At 57.2% G+C, this 20,083-nt stretch overlaps 1 protein-coding gene across 4 annotated transcripts in view; it reads left to right on the plus strand.

Annotated features, from left to right (window-relative positions):
* SRBD1 (S1 RNA binding domain 1) overlaps window positions 1–19,817 on the plus strand; it is a 49,630-nt gene extending 29,813 nt beyond the window's left edge. For all 4 annotated transcript variants that reach the window (XM_078617025.1, XM_078617024.1, XM_078617027.1 and 1 more), the window contains exons 14-22: window positions 5,137–5,244; window positions 9,416–9,507; window positions 9,698–9,780; window positions 9,993–10,099; window positions 13,881–14,084; window positions 14,263–14,470; window positions 15,061–15,214; window positions 15,447–15,626; window positions 18,198–19,817. In XM_078617025.1, coding sequence (XP_078473151.1) covers window positions 5,137–5,244; window positions 9,416–9,507; window positions 9,698–9,780; window positions 9,993–10,099; window positions 13,881–14,084; window positions 14,263–14,470; window positions 15,061–15,214; window positions 15,447–15,626; window positions 18,198–18,322 — 1,261 coding nt within the window. In that variant the 3' untranslated portion in view covers window positions 18,323–19,817. The remainder of the gene's footprint in view (window positions 1–5,136; window positions 5,245–9,415; window positions 9,508–9,697; window positions 9,781–9,992; window positions 10,100–13,880; window positions 14,085–14,262; window positions 14,471–15,060; window positions 15,215–15,446; window positions 15,627–18,197) is intronic.
* The last annotated feature ends 266 nt before the right edge of the window (window positions 19,818–20,083 follow it).

Raw genomic sequence — 20,083 nt, forward strand, 5'->3', positions numbered from 1 at the left:
ACTCGGGGTCACAAGAACACAGGAACTCGGGGACTTCGGGAGTTGAGACTCGGGGACACGGGGACTCGGAGAAGACACACGGGGATATGGACCCACGGATACACAGAGACGCACTCAGATACACAGACACACAGTGACAAAGAGAGAGATAGACGGAAGAGACACTCACACTCGCTCACCCGCACTCACGCGCATACTCACTCATACGCACTCACACACTCGCCTAAACTCACATTCACTCACACACTCGCTCAAACTCACATGTTCACTCACACACTCGCTCAAACTCACACACTTGCTCAAACTCACACACTCACACACACACTCGCTCACACACTCGCTTACCACACAAACTCACTAATACACACGCTCACTCACACTCACACAGAAAAAGACAAAAAAGATCCCTCGTCTAGCCTAACAGACTGTTGGGGCAAGTGCTGTTAGCGAGCATCTATGAAGGCCGGGACGGTACACGAGGGGGTGGGTGGCCAACACCACGCCCGGCCGCCTTTGTCTCCCTAGTGACGATGCTCCCACACACATACTTGCACACACACACACTCACTCATGCTCACTCACACACATACACACTCACTCACGCTCACACACACATACTCACACTCACGCTCACTCACACACACATACTCACTCACGCTCACACACACACATGCTCACACTCACTCACACACACACATACTCACGCTCACACACACACATACTCACACTCACACACACATACTCACGCTCACACACACACATGCTCACACTCACTCACACACACACATACTCACGCTCACACACACACATACTCACACTCACTCACACACACATACTCACGCTCACACACACACATACTCACACTCACTCACACACACACATACTCACGCTCACACACACACATACTCACACTCACTCACATACTCACGCTCACACACACACATACTCACACTCACTCACACACACACATACTCACGCTCACACACACACATACAACAACAACAACAACCGCCATTCGCCACTAAGTGGCGGTGACGTCACCACGACGCTTGTGCCAGGCCATGTGCACCCTGAGGCCACGTGAAGTGTCGAACGCCCGCTGGCAGGAGGTCACGGGGCAGACCCAGGTGCCACGGGTCGACTGACCGAGATGACCGAGATGACTGGCTGATGCACCACCTGTGCCCCCTACTGTGCCAACTTGCTGTGCTTTAGCCACCCGGCGCTCCGCTCGTTGTTGTGAGCGTCGCTCCTCCGCCCTCCGTTGTTGTTGGAGGGCGACTGCCTCCAACTGCCCAGTAGCGTCCTTCACGAGCCTCCTCCACTGAGGCCGATCTTGACACCGCTGGTACCAGTCATCGGCAAGTCCACTCAGCTCCACGTCCTCCTGTGCCACATCACTCCATCTCTTCTCTAGACCGTGCCGCGCCCGTTTAGCCCCCTCGATCCGGCCGAACAAAAGCTGTTTAGGCATGCGGTGGCTGGGCATGCGGGCTACATGACCCAGCCAACGCAGCCTTGCCTGCCGGAGGAGCTCACTGATGGGACTTTGCCCAGATCTTTCAAGGACTTGTGAGCTCCTCACACAATCCAGCCTGGTTAAACCCAGGATGGATCGTAGGCAGGCCAGCCTAAATGTTTCCAACCGGCGAAGATGCTCCACTAGGGGGGTCCACGTTTCGCAAGCGTAGAGAAGGGAGGGAATGACCGTGGCCGAGAAGACCTGAAGCTTCGTGCGGAGCGACAGACCAGGTAGCTTCCACACAGCGTTACGCAACCGATGAAAAGATATTGCCGCTCGACTGATTCGGAGTGAGACCTCTGCTGATAAACTGGAGCCGGTCATAAGCACACTGCCCAGGTATGGGAAACTCTCCACTCTCTCCACAACTGCCCCATCACCGATTGAGAGTTGTGGGGGTGGAGTGCCCGATGGTACAAAATACCCAGGCAGGTGCTTAGTTTTGGTGGGGCTGATGGTAAGGCCCCACCTCTTAGTGGCACGCTCCAGTCTCAGCAGCAGCGTCTCCAACTCCTCTTCTGAATGAGCAGCTATTACCAAATCATCGGCATACATAACGTGGTTGACCAATAGGGAGCCATCCCTTGATCGCACCCGGGCGTCGATCAGCCTCCCATTATATCTGTACCAAATGGTAATTCCCCCGGTACAGCTATTGAAGGCTTCACGAACTATGCAGTCGAAATAGATGTTAAATAATGTGGGAGCCAGAGGACATCCCTGTCGCACCCCAAGGTGTACAGGGAAAGGCTCCGACTCCCGGCCACGTAGTTTTACCCGGGCCCGCTCACCATCATGAAGGTCCTTAATGATCGTGAGCAGAGGGTCAGGGACTCCGAAAGCACGAAGAACAACCCAGAGCCCAGTCCTACTGATGGTATCATAGGCCTTGACCAGGTCAATAAAGCAGAGATGTAGGTCTTTTTGGAATTCCCTACACCTCTGCTGTAGCAGACGGACAGAAAATATGGCATCTGTGCAGGACCGCCCTTTCCTGAAGCCGCATTGGGGCTCCGCAAGCCTCTCCTCAGCGTGCCTAGCAAGGCGATGTTGAATAATCCTTGCCAGGACCTTACCCGGCACACTGAGGAGTGAGATGCCCCTGTAGTTGTTACAGTCGGTACGGTCCCCCTTCTTAAAGAGGGGGACCACCAGGGCATCCTTCCAGTCCTGCGGAACCCGTCCAGTGGTCCAGACTGTTGTTATGATGTCATATAGGGCAGTCTGTGCACAAACGCCACCCTCCCTCAGCATTTCGCTTGGGAGATCATCTCTGCCCGGTGCCTTCCCTGGTCTCAGACTCCGGATCGCCCTCAGTACTTCCTCAACAGCTGGTACCTCAGCCAGCCACTCACAGGGGGTGACCTCTTCCAATATTTGAGGCACCGCAGCCTCAGCAGGGTTATCCCCACTTTGTGCCATGATGTTTTCCTGGCTGAGAGATTTTCCCTCCCCCAGGACCTCACAGAAATGCTCAGCAAATCTGCAAACCTGTTCCTGGGGGTCGGAGATTGGATCACCGTTTTTTCCTCTAATGATGGTAATAGGTGTGGCGCTGCAGGTTACTTTTTTGATGGAGTTAAATAGTGATTTGTGATCGCGGGCCACTGAGGCAGACTCCATCTCCTCAGCAACCCGCGACCACCACCCATCCTTACAGCGCCTTACGGCTCTCCGAACCTCCGAGCGAAGGCTGCGGTAAACCTCCTCATTCTCTGACGTGGGATGCTGTAGGCGATGAGAGTGGGCCTGTCGCTTTTTCTCAATTAACCTGAACACCTCCTCCGTCAGCCAGGGTTTCTGGGGAGGTCTGGACCGCGTACCCAAAGCAGCCATTGCAGCTGCATGAGTCACAGTCTTAAACCTCGCCCATTTACCCTCGACATCAGGTGGAGTGGGGGACGATGCCAACCCCAGCTGCAAGCGATGATGAAATTCTCGCTTGCAACTTTCATCAGCTAACTTAGACCAGGCCACTTTTGGTTGGAATGGGGTCCTGGGTGTACACCCACCACCGGAGTGGAAGAATGGCAGGCGCATCTTACAGATGACTAGTCGATGGTCAGAGGGCAGATCAGCTCCACGGTAGGTCCTGGTGTCAAGGACATGGGCTCGCATCCGCTGGTCCGTCACTATGTAGTCCAGCAGATGTTCTTGCTTGGACCCGGCATGCATCCATGATGTTGTGTGGATGCGCCGATGCCGGAAGAGCGTGTTGGTAATTACAAGCCTATGGGCTGCACAAAAATCTAGCAGCCTCCTACCGTTATTATTGAGCTGATCTGGCCCATGCCTTCCAATCACTCCAGACCAGGTGCCAGCATCATGACCAACTCGGGCATTGAAGTCACCCAACAAGATGACTCTGTCCCGAGTGGCCACTTTAGCCAGCACCTGTGACAGGAGGTCATAGAAAGCGTCCGACTCATCGGCTTTGCCTGCATCTCTCCACGGATGTTCGTCTTCGGTGGGGGCATAAGTAACCACGACCACCACTCCTCGCCTCTGGTTGATGGGAAGGCGAGCCCAAAGTATCCTGCGGCTTACAGCTTCCCACACCTCACCGCCACGCTCCCACGCCCCCTTCATTCTTTTGTTCAGAAGAAGAGCCACACCCTGTTGTTTGGCAGTCTCCTGCCCCGAGTAGAGGACTGTCCACCCCTCATGGTGGCAGGAGCCAGAACCGGTCCACCGGACCTCCTGAATGCCACAGAGATCCAGGCGGTACCGGTCCAGCTCCCGACAGAGGAGTGGCAGCCTCTCCTCCGCAGTGAGCGTTCGAACATTCCACGTGGCCATCCGCAATGGTTTTTCGTTGTTTCTGGAGGAGCCCCGAGGGTTAAAATTCAATCTCCTGGCTCCGCCAAATGGGGTTTGGCCAGGAGACGTCATAAAAGCCTGACCCCCCGGGGCCTCCGGCACAAGCTTATTAATTACAGGTTTATGTTTAATTCGTAGTTTAGTGGTGGTTAATTGAAGGTGGAGGGGTTACCAGCCCCTCGCACCCGTCCAGAGCCCCCGTTTAGCCACTGTGGTGGTCACAGACGCCATGAGGGGAGAGGCCAATGGGCATTGGCCCTCCCCCCACAGCACTGCCCACGACAGTGTTGCCCGTCCGGCACCGCGAGGAGGTAGGAGGTTGTTTTGCCGGACACACATACTCACACTCACTCACACACACATACTCACACTCACACACACACATGCTCACACTCACTCACACACACATACTCACGCTCACACACACACATACTCACACTCACACACACACACACATACTCACTCACGCTCACACACACACATACTCACACTCACTCACACACACACACATTCTCACGCTCACACACACACATGCTCACGCTCACTCACACACACACACATACTCACTCACGCTCACACACACACATACTCACACTCACTCACACACACACACATACTCACTCACGCTCACACACACACATGCTCACGCTCACTCACACACACACATACTCACTCACGCTCACACACACACATACTCACACTCACTCACACACACACACATACTCACGCTCACACAAATACTCACGCTCGCTCTCACACACATACTCACTCATGCTCGCCCCCCCGTGCTGCAGCTGTGAGACCGTGGCGATTGGCAACGGCTGTGGCTGCCGTGAGGCGGAGTGCTTCATGTCGGAGCTCATCCAGAGCAACACCCTACAGCCCCTCAATGTCGTCTACAGGTGGGGGGGTAGGGGGCTGCTCACCTCGCGCTCACCTCACCTCACACCCTCACCTCACACCCTCACTACACACTCACCTCACACCCTCACTCACCTCACACCCTCACCTCACACCCTCACCTCACACACTCAACTCACACCCTCACACTCACCTCATACACTCACCTCACACCCTCACCTCACACTCACCTCACACACTCACCTAATACACTCACACACTCGCCTCACACACTCACCCAGTCACTCCCACACTCACCTCACTCCCTCACCTCACACCCTCACCTCACACCCTCACCTCACACCTCACACACTCACCTAATACACTCACACACTCACATCACACACGCATCTCACACACTCACTCACCTCACTCACATCACACACTCACTCACCTCACTCACCTCACACACTCACTCACCTCACTCACCTCACACACTCACCTCACATACTCACTCACTCACCTCACTCACCTCACTCACCTCACACACTCACCTCACTCACCTCACACACTCACTCACTCACCTCACACCCTCACCTCACACACTCACCTCACACACTCACTCACTCACCTCACACACTCACCTCACACACTCACCTCACACACTCACCTCACACCCTCACCTCACACACTCACCTCACACACTCACCTCACTCACTCACCTCACACACTCACTCACCTCACACACTCACCTCACACTCTCACCTCACATTCTCACCTCACACACTCACCTCACACACTGACCTAACACACTCACCTCACACACTCACCCAGTCACTCACACACTCACCTCACTCACTCCCTCACCTCACACACTCACCTCATACCCTCACCTCACACTCACCTCATACACTCACCTCACACCCTCACCTCACTCACCTCACACACTCAGCTCACACACTCACCTCACACACTCACCTCACACACTCACTCACCTCACACTCTCACCTCACACCCTCACCTCACACACTCACCTCACACCCTCACCTCACACCCTCACTTCACACCCTCACCTCACACCCTCACTTCACCCTCACCTCACACACTCACCTCACTCACCTCACACCCTCACCTCACACACTCACCTCACACCCTAACCTCACACACTCACTTCACACCCTCACCTCTCACCCTCACTTCACACACTCACCTCACACACTCACCTCACACACTCACCTCACACACTCACTCACTCACTCACCTCACACCCTCACCTCACACCCTCACCTCACTCACTCACCTCACACCCTCACCTCACACACTCACCTCACACCCTCACCTCACACACTCACCTCACACACTCACTCACCTCACACACTCACTCAACTCACACACTCACCTCACACTCTCACCTCACATCCTCACCTCACACACTCACCTCACACACTCACCTCACACACTCACCTCACACTCTCACCTCACACACTCACTCACCTCACACACTCACCTCACACACTCACCTCACACACTCACTCACCTCACACACTCACCTCACACACTCACCTCACACACTCACTCACCTCACACACTCACCTCACACACTCACCTCACTCCCTCACCTCACACACTCACCTCACACTCACCTCACACACTCACTCACCTCACACACTCACCTCACACACTCACCTCACTCCCTCACCTCACACACTCACACTCACCTCACACACTCACCTCACACTCTCACCTCACACCCTCACCTCACTCACCTCACACACTCAGCTCACACACTCACCTCACACACTCACCTCACACACTCACTCACCTCACACTCTCACCTCACACCCTCACCTCACACACTCACCTCACACCCTCACCTCACACCCTCACTTCACACCCTCACCTCACACCCTCACTTCACCCTCACCTCACACACTCACCTCACTCACCTCACACCCTCACCTCACACACTCACCTCACACCCTAACCTCACACACTCACTTCACACCCTCACCTCTCACCCTCACTTCACACACTCACCTCACACACTCACCTCACACACTCACCTCACACACTCACTCACTCACCTCACACCCTCACCTCACACCCTCACCTCACTCACTCACCTCACACCCTCACCTCACACACTCACCTCACACCCTCACCTCACACACTCACCTCACACACTCACTCACTCACCTCACACACTCACTCACCTCACACACTCACCTCACACTCTCACCTCACATCCTCACCTCACACACTCACCTCACACACTCACCTCACACTCTCACCTCACACACTCACTCACCTCACACACTCACCTCACACACTCACCTCACACACTCACTCACCTCACACACTCACCTCACACTCACCTCACACACTCACTCACCTCACACACTCACCTCACACACTCACCTCACTCCCTCACCTCACACACTCACCTCACACTCACCTCACACACTCACCTCACACTCTCACCTCACACCCTCACCTCACTCACCTCACACACTCAGCTTACACACTCACCTCACACACTTACCTCACACACTCACTCACCTCACACTTTCACCTCACACCCTCACCTCACACACTCACCTCACACCCTCACCTCACACCCTCACTTCACACCCTCACCTCACACCCTCACTTCACCCTCACCTCACACACTCACCTCACTCACCTCACACCCTCACCTCACACCCTAACCTCACACACTCACTTCACACCCTCACCTCTCACCCTCACTTCACACACTCACCTCACACACTCACCTCACACACTCACCTCACACACTCACTCACTCACCTCACACCCTCACCTCACACCCTCACCTCACTCACTCACCTCACACCCTCGCCTCACACACTCACCTCACACCCTCACCTCACACACTCACCTCACACACTCACTCACTCACCTCACACACTCACCTCACACACTCACCTCACACACTCACCTCACACACTCACCTCACTCACTCACCTCACACACTCACTCACCTCACACACTCACCTCACACTCTCACCTCACATTCTCACCTCACACACTCACCTCACACACTGACCTCACACACTCACCTCACACACTGACCTCACACACTCACCTCACACACTCACCCAGTCACTCACACACTCACCTCACTCACTCCCTCACCTCACACACTCACCTCACACCCTCACCTCACACTCACCTCATACACTCACCTCACACCCTCACCTCACACTCACCTCACACACTCACCTAATACACTCACACACTCGCCTCACACACTCACCCAGTCACTCCCACACTCACCTCAGTCCCTTCCCTCACCTCACACCCTCACCTCACACCCTCACCTCACACTCACCTCACACACTCACCTAATACACTCACACACTCACTCACCTCACTCACCTCACACACTCACCTCACACACTCACTCACTCATCTGACACACTCACCTCACACACTCACCTCACACACTCACCTCACACACTCACTCACCTCACACTCTCACCTCACACCCTCACCTCACACACTCACCTCACACCCTCACCTCACACCCTCACTTCACACCCTCACCTCACACCCTCACTTCACCCTCACCTCACACACTCACCTCACTCACCTCACACCCTCACCTCACACACTCACCTGACACCCTAACCTCACACACTCACTTCACACCCTCACCTCTCACCCTCACCTCACACACTCACCTCACACACTCACCTCACACACTCACCTCACACACTCACTCACTCACCTCACACCCTCACCTCACACCCTCACCTCACTCACTCACCTCACACCCTAACCTCACACACTCACCTCACACCCTCACCTCACACACTCACCTCACACACTCACTCACTCACCTCACACCCTCACCTCACACCCTCACCTCACACACTCACCTCACACCCTCACCTCACACCCTCACCTCACACACTCACCTCACACACTCACCTCACACCCTCACCTCACACACTCACCTCACACACTCACCTCATACACTCACCTCATACTCACCTCACACACTCACCTCCTACTCTCACCTTCCTCCCCACCTTCCAATTTGACCACCCCTCTCGTCTTCCACCTCCCTTGACCCTCCTGTGACCCTCCTGTGACCCTCGTGTGTCTTTGTGTGACCCCCCCCCATACGCCCCCCCATACGCCCCCGTGTGACTCCCCTGTGACCCCGTGTGGCCCCCCCCCCCCCGCCGCGTGTCCCCCCGTGCGCAGCATCGTGAACGAGAACGGCTCCTCCATCTACAGCGTGAGCCCCGAGGCGCAGCAAGAGATGCCCGGCATGGACCCCAACCTGCGCAGCGCCGGTGACGCACAGCGACCCCCGCGACCCCCGCGACCCCCGCGTGCCGCTTGCCCCGCAGTCCGCAAATTCCCCCCCCCCCCCCCCCCCCCCCGTGCGCCGTGCCGGCCTTCGTGGCTGCCGCCCGCCAACGGCACGTGACCCAGCAGTCTGCGGAGGCTACAACAGGGCGGGGGGGGTCTTTGTCTTTGCAGTGTCCATCGCTCGCCGTCTGCAAGACCCTCTTGCAGAGTTGGTGAAGATCGACCCCAAGCACCTCGGTATCGGCATGTACCAGGTGTGCGGACGCTCACTCATCTGTTGCGTTGTGGTGGTGATGTTATGGTGGTGGTTGTTGTTAATGTGACGGTGGTTGTGGTTGGATGTGTTGGGTGTTGTTGTTGATGTGGTGGTCGCGGTTGTGGTGGTTGTTGTTGATGTGGTGGTGGTTATAGTGGCGGTGGTTATGGTGGCGGTGGTGGTTGTTGTTGATGTGGTGGTGGCATGCAGCACGACCTGCCGGATGCGCAGCTAAAGGTGGCGCTGCGTGGCGTGGTAGAGGAGTGCGTCAGCTTCGTGGGCGTGGACATCAACGCCTGCTCCGTCACACTGCTGGGGTGCGGCAATCACCACCACACTCACTACCACACTCACCAGCACAACTACAACAACAACAACCGCCATTCGCCACCAAGTGGCTGTGATGTCACCACGACGCTTGTGCCAGGCTATGTGCACGTTGAGGCCACGTGAAGTGTCGAACGCCCTCTGGCAGGAGGTCACGGGGCAGACCCAGGTGCCACGGGTCGATTGACTGAGATTGCCGAGATGACTGGCTGATGCACCACCTGTGCGCCCTACTGTGCCAACTTGCTGTGCTTTAGCCACCCGGCGCTCTGCTCGTTGTTGTGAGCGTCGCTCTTCCGCCCTCCATTGTTGTTGAAGGCCGACTGCCTCCAACTGCCCATTAGCGTCCTTCACAAGCCTCCTCCACATCCTCCTGTACCACATCACTCCATCGCTTCTTTAGCCCGTGCCGTGCCCGTTTAGCCCCTTCTATCCGGCCGAACAACAGCTGTTTAGGCATGCGGTGGTTGGGCATACGGGCTACATGACCCAGCCAACGCAGCCTTACCTGCCAGAAGAGCTCACCGATGGAGCTCCTCACACAATCCAGCCTGGTTAAACCCAGGTTGGATCATAGGCAGGCTAGCCTAAATGTTTCTAATCGGCAAAGATGTCCTAATACATTTCACAAGCGTAAAGAAGGGAGGGAATGACTGTGGCCGAGAAGACCTGAAGCTTCGTGTGGAACGACAGACCAGGTAGCATCCACACAGCGTTACGCAACTGATGAAAAGATATAGTGATAGGGTTTTACCCTTTCAACTGGTACAAAAACGGACACCTTTATACAAGGCATCATGTTTGCAATAACCACAACACACGCAGTCAAAATGCAAACATAAAAGAAACAACTCTGATAATGATAATGATATGCACTGTCCTTGAAGTTGATTGGTCCACACCCGAGACAGCTTTTCTTAGAGCCTAGTCTCCATTGGTGTTGGACCAGATGACGCCGATGAAAAGATAATGCCGCTCGACTGATTCAGAGTGAGACCTTTGCTGTCAAACCAGAGCCGGTCATGAGCACACTGCCCAGGTATGGGAAACTCTCCACTCCCTCCACAACTGCCCTATCTCCGATTGCGAGTTGTGGGGGTGGAGTGTCTGATGGTACAAAATGACCAGGCAGGTGCCTAGTTTTGGTTGCACTGATGGTAAGGCCCCACCTCTTAGTGGCAAGGTTCAGCAGCAGCACCTCCAACTCCTCCTTTGAGTGAGCATCAATTACCAGATCATCGGCATACATAACATGGTTGACCAATAGGGAGCCATCCCCTGACCGCACCCGGGCATCGATCTGCCTCTCATTTTATCTGTACCAGGTGGAAATTCCTCCGGTACAGCCATTGAAAGCTTCACGAACTACGTTGAATAATGTGGGAGCCAGAGGACATCCCTGTTGCACTCCAAGGTGAACAGGGAATGGCTCTGACTCCCGGCCACGTAGTTTTACCCGGGCCCGCTCACCATCATGAAGGTTCTTAATGAGCGTGAGCAGAGGGTCAGGGACTCCGAAAGCACAAAGTACAACCCAGAACCCAGGCCTACTGATGGTATCATAGGCCTTGACCAGGTCTGCTGTAGCAGACGGACAGAAAATATGGCATTTGTGCAGGACGCCCTTTCCTGAAACCGCATTGGGGCTCCGCAAGCCTCTTCTCAGCGTGCCTAGCAAGGCGATGTTGGATAATCCTTGCCAGGACCTTTCCTGGCACATTGAGGAGTGAGATGCCCCTGTAGTTGTTACAGTCTGTGCGGTCCTCCTTCTTAAAGAGGGGGACCACCAGGGCATCCTTCCAATCCTGCGGAACCCGTCCAATGGTCCAGACTGTTGTTATGATGTCATGTAGGGCAGTCTGTGCACAAATTCCACCCTCCCTCAGCATTTCGCTTCGGAGATCATCTCTGCCCGGTGCCTTTCCTGGTCTCAGACTCTGGATCGCCTTCAGTACTTCCTAAACAGATGGCACCTCAGCCAGCCACTCACAGGGGGTGAATTATTATTCCAATATTTGAGGCACCGATGTTTTTTAGGCTGAGGGATTTCCCCTCCCCAAGGACCTCACAGAAATGCTCAGCAAATCTGCAAACCTGTTCCTGAGAGTCGGAGATTGGATCACCATTCTTTCCCCTAATGATGGTAATCGGTGTGGCGCTGCAAGTAATTTTTTTAATGGAGTTAAAGAGCGATATGTGATCGCGGGCCATTGAGGCAGATTCCATCTCCTCAGCAACCCGCAACCACCACCCATCCTTGCAGTGCCTCACGACCCTCCTAACCTCCGAGCGAAGGTTGCGGTAAGCCTCCTCATTGTCTGACGTGGGATGCTGTAGACAATGAGAGTGGGCCTGTCGCTTTTTTCTGAGCCAGCCTGAACACCTCTGTTAGCCAGGGTTTCTGGGGCGGTCTGGACCATATACCGAAAGCAGCCATTCCAGCTGCATGAGCCACAGTCCTAAACCTCGCCCATTTCCCCTCGACATCAGCAGGAGTGGGGGACAATGCCAACCCCAGCCGCAAGCAATGATGTAATTCTCGCTTGCATCTTTCATCAGCTAACTGAGACCAGGCCACTGGGTTTGAATGGGGTCCTGGGTGTACACCCACCACCGGAGTGGAAGAATGGCAGGCGCATCTTACAGATGACAAGTCGATGGTCAGTGGGCAGATTAGTTCTACGTTAGGTCCTGGTGTCAAGGACATGGGCCCGCATCCGCTGTTCCGTCACTACGTAGTCCAGCAGATGTTCTTGCTTGGACCCGGCATGCATCCATGTTGTGTGGATGCGCCGATGCCGGAAGTAATTACAAGCCCATGGGGTGCACAAAAATCTAGCAGCCTCCTACCGTTGTTATTGAGCTGATCTGGCCCATGCCTTCCAATCACTCCAGTTCAGGTGCCAGCATCATGACCAACTCGGGCATTAAAGTCGCCCAACAAGATGACCCTATCCCGAAGGGCCACTTTAGCGTGCACCTGTGACAGGAGGTCATAGAAGGCATCTGACTCATTGGCCTTGCCTGCATCCCTCCACGGATGTTCATCTTCGGTGGGGGCATAAGTAACCACGACCACCACTCCTTGCCTCTGGTTGATGGGAAGGCGAGCCCAAAGTAGCCTGGGGCTTACAGCTTCCCATACCGATACCTCACCGCCACGCTCCCACGCCCTCTTCATTCTTTTGTTCAGAAGAATAGCTACTCCCTGTTGTTTAGTAGTCTCCTGCCCCGAGTAGAGGACTGTCCACCCTACCGGCCCACCGGACCTCCTGAATGCCACAGAGATCCAGGCGGTACCGGTCCAGCTCCCGGCATAGGAGTGGCAGCCTCTCCTCCGCAGTGAGCGTTCGAACATTCCACGTGGCCACCAGCAGTGGTTTTTTTCTGTTTCTGGAGGAGCCCCGAGGGTAAAGATTCAATCTCCTGGCTCCGCCAAATGGGGTTTGATCAGGAGACGTCATGGACGCCTGTCCCCACCACCACCAAGCTCACCACCACCACGCTCACCACCACCACACTCACCATCGCTACGCTCACGACCACGCTCACCACCGCGCTTACTCACCATCACCAAGCTCACCATCACCACGCTCACCACCACCACGCTCACTACCACCCTCACCACCACTACCACCCTCACTACCACGCTCAAAAACTACCACATTCACTACCGCGCTCGTAGACTACTGCACTAATGCACGACCACACTCCCACACGTGCGTGCGTGTGTTCCCGTGTACACGTGCGTGTGTGTACGCGTGCGTGTAGGTACGTGTCCGGGCTGAGCAGCGTTCTGGCTCGCCGCTTGGTGGAGTGGCGTGAGCAGCAAGGCCCCTTCCTCTGCCGCCAGCAGCTGCTCCGCGTTAAGGGCCTGGGGCCCAAAACGTTCCTGCAGTGCGCCGGCTTCGTGCGCGTCAACCCCCCGCCCTCCTCCTCGGGCTCCACGGGGCCCGCCACCTCGTCGTCCGCAAGGTACGGTCCCCGGGGCCCGGCTCGTCCAACCCCCCCTCGCCAACCCCCCCCGGCTGCTACTGGGAGGCGACCGCTCCACCGGGTGCCGCAGGGCAACAGTCGGCGTTGCTAATCCGCTCGTGCCGTTCCGGTCGCTCCATCTCCCCCTCCTTCCCAACGTCCCTTTCTCCGCGAGCAGCGTCGGTGCCGGCGGCGGTGGCGGAGGCTCCGAGCCGGAGGCTAAACCCGTTCCGGCTCCCTGTCGGAAGAAGCGCACCAGGCGGGGAGGGGGCCCCGAGGAGGGGGAGGAGGAAGTCGCCAACCCCCTGGACCGCACGTGGATCCACCCGGAGTCGTACGGCATCGCCCATCGCCTCCTGCACCTCATCGGGGGCTCCGCCGAGCAGGTGGGGGGCTTGGGGGGGGGTGATGGTGCAAGGCTAGGGGGGATCGGTGTGGGGGGGAGTGGCTCGGGGCGGGGGTGGTGGGAACTTGGGGGACCATGGGGGGGCGGTTGATTTATCGATGCTCTCCCCAGCGAGCCCTCACTGCGTGCGCTCACTGCGTGTACAAAAGCATTCGGCCTTGCCCAGACCACCGGCTCAGGGGAACTGCGCCGGCGACCCTCCTGGCGCGCGTGGCCGTGCCGAGACGACGCGGAGGGCAGCGGTTTCACCCCTCGCCGGGGCTCATCGGGACGGCCGCCACCGAGCGCGGCGTCCGTGTTGCCCGCGTTGCACCAGCGCGCCGGCCCCAACCCCGTGAACCCGGCGAGCCGAGTTCGATCCCCGCTCTTGACCGGCAACGTCGACGGCGAACGTCTTCCGAAGCGGTCACGGGCCTCCTCTGGGTTGACTCGACCTCAAACAAGCGACCGGCGTGGCGGCGAGTAAACGTCGCCATCTGGGCGGACGAAGGTGGCCGACCTCCGCTGCCGCGCGCCAACGGCACGCGAAGGCTACAGCGGGGAGCTTTGTCTTTGTGTGCGCGGCGCCAGGTGGGGCGGCCCGAGCTGCGGGGCCGCGTGGAGGCGGCGCTGGCCCAGCATGGCTCCGTGGAGGCGCTGGCGCAGGCCGTGGGCACCACAGTGCCCACGCTGCAGATTGTGCTGGACGGACTCAAGCAGCCTCAAGACCACGACATCCGTGCCGGTACTCGCTCACGCACATTCTCTCCCGTGTATCCCCGTATCTCCCCCGTGACTCCCTGTATCCCCGTATCTCACACCGTGTCTCCCTCCGTATCTCCCCCTGTGTCTCCTCGTATGGCCATATCTCCCCCGTGACTGCCTGCATCCCCGTATCTCCCCCCGTGTCTCCCTGTAACCCGAATCTCCCCCCCGTATATCACACCCCCCCCCCGCTCGTGTCTTCCCCGTGTCAGAGCTGCAGAAACCGATCTTCCGGCGCACGGTGATGACGCTCGAGGAGCTGCACGTGGGGATGTCGCTGCAGGGCCGCGTCGACAGCTACACCGACTTCGGCGCCTTCGTCGATATCGGCGTGGGCCAGAAAGGCCTCATTCCCAGGAGGTTCATCACCGCGCAGAACATGCTTCCCACAGGTGGGCCGCACACACGCACGCACGCAGAGTGTTGTGTGTGGCACGCTCAGTGTTGTGTGTGGCACGCGCTTGTGCATGCATGTGCGCGTGCCTTTGCATGTGTGTGTGTGTGTTTGTGTGTCCATGTGTGCTTGTGTGTCTGTGTGTGTGTGTGTGCGTGCGTGCATGTGTGGGTGTGTGCATGTGTATGTGTGCACGTGTGTGCACATGTGTATCTGTGTGTGTGTCGACTCCCCTAGGTCGACTCAGCCTCAAATGAGTACCTGGTGCGGCCACCCACCCCCTCGTGTGCCATGCCGGCCTTTATAGGTGCTGCTCGCTAACAGCATTTGCCCCAAACAGCCTGTTAAGGCTATAGGGGAGATCTGTGTGTGTGGTCGTGTGTGCGTTGGCTTTGTCCACCATGGTATTTGGTAGAAAATCATGCCAGGTGGAGGGGTTAGCAGTCGCTCGCACTCACAACAATGAGCGGAGCGCCGGGCGGCTGAAACGCAGCGAGTTGGCACAGCAGGGGAGCACAGGTGGTTCATCTGCCGGTCATCTCAGTCGGTCAACCGATGGCACCTGCTGGGTCTGTCCCGTGACCTCACCCTGCCAGCAAAGAGCCTTTAACATCTCACGAAACCAATAATAATCGTGGCAGTGGTAGCGATAGAAGAGTCACGAAGAGACGACCTACCACCGGCGAGCGAGCGAGTGGACGGAGTGTATTGGGGAGTGCTGGGTCATCAATCGCCCTGAATGCTGATCTCCCCTGAATTGTACGTATGGATGTACGTTGAACTTCTTTCGCGCAATACGTGGTTAACTGCGCTATAATCAGGGGTGCGGGGGAAGACGACAAATATTATATCGGGCGCAGCAGTGGGAGTAGCGACACGGGTGGTAGAGTCCGGGTGTCCTCACCCACGGTGAGACAGTGGTGGTAGAGTCCGGGTGGTCTCCCCCACGGTGAGACAGTGGTGGTAGAGTCCGGGTGCCCTCACCCACGATGAGACAGTGGTGGTAGAGTCCGGGTGGTCTCCCCCACGGTGAGACAGTGGTGGTAGAGTCCGGGTGCCCTCCCCCACGGTGAGACAGTGGTGGTAGAGTCCGGGTGCCCTCACCCACGATGAGACAGTGGTGGTAGAGTCCGGGTGTTCTCCCCCACGATGAGACAGTGGTGGTAGAGTCCGGGTGCCCTCCCCCACGGTGAGACAGTGGTGGTAGAGTCCGGGTGTTCTCCCCCACGATGAGACAGTGGTGGTAGAGTCCGGGTGCCCTCCCCCACGGTGAGACAGTGGTGGTAGAGTCCGGGTGTTCTCCCCCACAATTAGACAGTGGTGGTAGAGTCCGGGTGGTCTCACCCACGATGAGACAGTGGTGGTAGAGTCCGGCTGCCCTCACCCACGATGAGACAGTGGTGGTAGAGTCCGGGTGCCCTCACCCACGGTGAGACAGTGGTGGTAGAGTCCGGGTGGTCTCACCCACGGTGAGACAGTGGTGGTAGAGTCCGGCTGCCCTCACCCACGATGAGACAGTGGTGGTAGAGTCCGGGTGGTCTCACCCACGATGAGACAGTGGTGGTAGAGTCCGGGTGCCCTCACCCACGATGAGACAGTGGTGGTAGAGTCCGGGTGCCCTCCGCCACGGTGAGACAGTGGTGGTAGAGTCCGGGTGGTCTCCCCCACGGTGAGACAGTGGTGGTAGAGTCCTGGTGCCCTCCCCCACGGTGAGACAGTGGTGGTAGAGTCCGGGTGCCCTCCCCCACGGTGAGACAGTGGTGGTGTTTTGCTCCCCCGATCCTCAAACTGAATCGTGAATCAAACTAATACTAAAATCCATTAAACTAAACCGCATCATCCACTGCACAAACCATGGCAGCAGTACATGGCGGATAATAGCTAATGATGCACAAGTACACACTTTAAAACTCCCTTCAGTAGTGGTGTGACTGTGGTCACCCAGAATAGAGAGACCGTACAACGTGTAACGCCGAAATGATGCCTGATCCACAAATATGAAGGAGGAGACATCATCACAGTGATGATGATGCACTCCTACTCCGCTAGTGCTCCTGCTGACGCGGCTATCTGCTGGCTTGAGCACCTGAATGTGACATTGTCGTTGTTGTCTCTGCATCTACATCAGCCGAAGAAGATCGTTTTTCCCAGGTATGGCCCCATTGAGCTGTGTGGCTCTTTATTCAGAAGCGACCTGGTCATCACAAATGATGGCCCAACGAAGTGGCCGTATCATCGTGGGAAAATCTTACAGCAGCGGAAATGATCTCATCCCATGACGTTGATTCTAACTGTGGAGGGGAAAACAGGAGGGATCCGGAAACAAATCCACACGACGGCGCGGGGGGGAGAGAGAGAGAGAGAGACGCAACTACAAATATACAGCAGCAGGCGTCAGGGATGGGATCGACCCCACGACCTCCTGTAGACCAGGCGAGGGAGATAACATTTCACAACAGGAGAGCCCAAGATGGTGGGGATGGCGAGGGTGGTGTGGTGATTGTGGCATGGCGAAGGTGGTGTGGTGAGTGTGTCGTGGTGAGTGTGGGGTGGTGTTGTCGTCTCGCAGGTCAGGGGGGTGCTGACCGGCGAAGTAGCTTCCTGCTGGGCCCCGGCGACCGCGTGGAGGTCCGGGTCCACCAACTGGAGCTGGCACGCAACCGGATCACCCTGGCACTTGAGCGCATGCTGTGAGCGCCACGCTCACCGGGGCCATGGGACACTCACCTCTCACACCACCAGTCTCACTCGCCTCACCTCATGCACCAGCCACATTCTCAGCAGTGACATTCAATCTGACTCGCACTCACTTCGCTCACCCCGCACTCAACTCACCCCGCACTCAACTCACCCCGCACTCAACTCACTGTGCCTCACTCACCCCACACTCAACTCACCCCGCACTCAACCCACCCCGCACTCAACTCACCCTGCCTCACTCACCCCGCACTCAACTCACCCCGCACTCAACTCACCCCGCACTCAACTCACCCTGCCGCACTCACCCCGCACTCAACTCACCCCGCACTGAACTCACCCTGCCGCACTCACCCCGCACTCAACTCACCCTGCCGCACTCACCCCGCACTCAACTCACCCCGCACTCAACCCACCCCGCACTCAACTCACCCTGCCTCACTCACCCCGCACTCAACTCACCCCGCACTCAACTCACCCCGCACTCAACTCACCCCGCACTCAACTCACCCCGCACTCAACTCACCCTGCCTCACTCATTCCGCACTCAACTCACCCCGCACTCAACTCATCCCGCACTCAACTCACCCCGCACTCAACTCACCCCGCACTCAACTCACCCCGCACTCAACTCACCCCGCACTCAACCCACCCCGCACTCAACTCACCCCGCACTCAACTCACCCCGCACTCAACTCACCCCGCACTCAACTCACCCCGCACTCAACCCACCCGTCGCTCACTCCTCATTCAACTCAAACCCATCATCCCCCTCCAGAGTCATAAACTACGTACTGCGCGAGACGCCAGCACACGCGGTCCCCCCCCCCCTCCCATCATCGCCATGACGACAATTCCGCTCACCCACCCAGCCTCACATCATTGTCATGACGACGACTCTGCTCACCCAGCCCCACTCGTCATCGCCATGACTACGACGACTCCGCTCACCCAGCCTCACTTGCTCATCATTGCCATGACGACGACTCTGCTCACCCAGCCTCACTCACTCGTCATCGCCATGACGACGACTCGCTCACCCAGCCTCACTCGCTCGTCATCGCCATGACTACAACTCCGCTGACCCACTCAGCCTCGCCGAGTATCAGGGCTCGTTCTCAGGAGGTTCCTGCCACGTGCTCTCTGTAGCACGCGGGCACTCGGAGGGACACACGCAGAGTATAAACCGATTTGTGAGAATAAACACCACACAGAGAGGCGCCCCACGCGGGAATCAAACCCAGGCCCTTCTTGCCGTGATTGTTCCCACCACCGCCAACCCGGCCGCCGTTGCCACGCTCAATCCACGGCTGGATGAATGCCTCCCAAATCCACAAAAGGGCTCAACGTGACAGTCCACACGACACCCACCACAGGAACGTGTAATTTCCACCACGGGCTCTTGAAAACTGTCAACACGCCGTTGCGTTGAGGGAGAGAGGGGGCCACTTGGACATTCTGTTTCGTTCAATAAAGTTTCTTGCTGTGTTCACCGTGCGGCGTGCCCTGCCTGGCTGCTCCACATCGTCAGAGTCGCTCGCCGCTCCATCCCCAGGGGTCGGACGATAGAGTGGGCGGCTCACGACGGGAAGGGCCGAGAGCTCAAGCCCTGGTTGGGGGGAGCCACTCGGCCCATCACCCACCCCCCCCCATCCGCTGTCAATGAACCCGACGTGTTCATCCCCCTTCCCACTGCGCCCCGCAGAGCTGTAGGCAGGAGCAGGGCAGGCGAGGCCTCAATGCTCATGTGGAGCAGCA

The sequence above is a fragment of the Lampetra planeri genome, chromosome 52, assembly GCF_965212315.1.
Source record: "Lampetra planeri chromosome 52, kcLamPlan1.2.h2, whole genome shotgun sequence".
Taxonomy (NCBI): domain Eukaryota; kingdom Metazoa; phylum Chordata; class Hyperoartia; order Petromyzontiformes; family Petromyzontidae; genus Lampetra; species Lampetra planeri.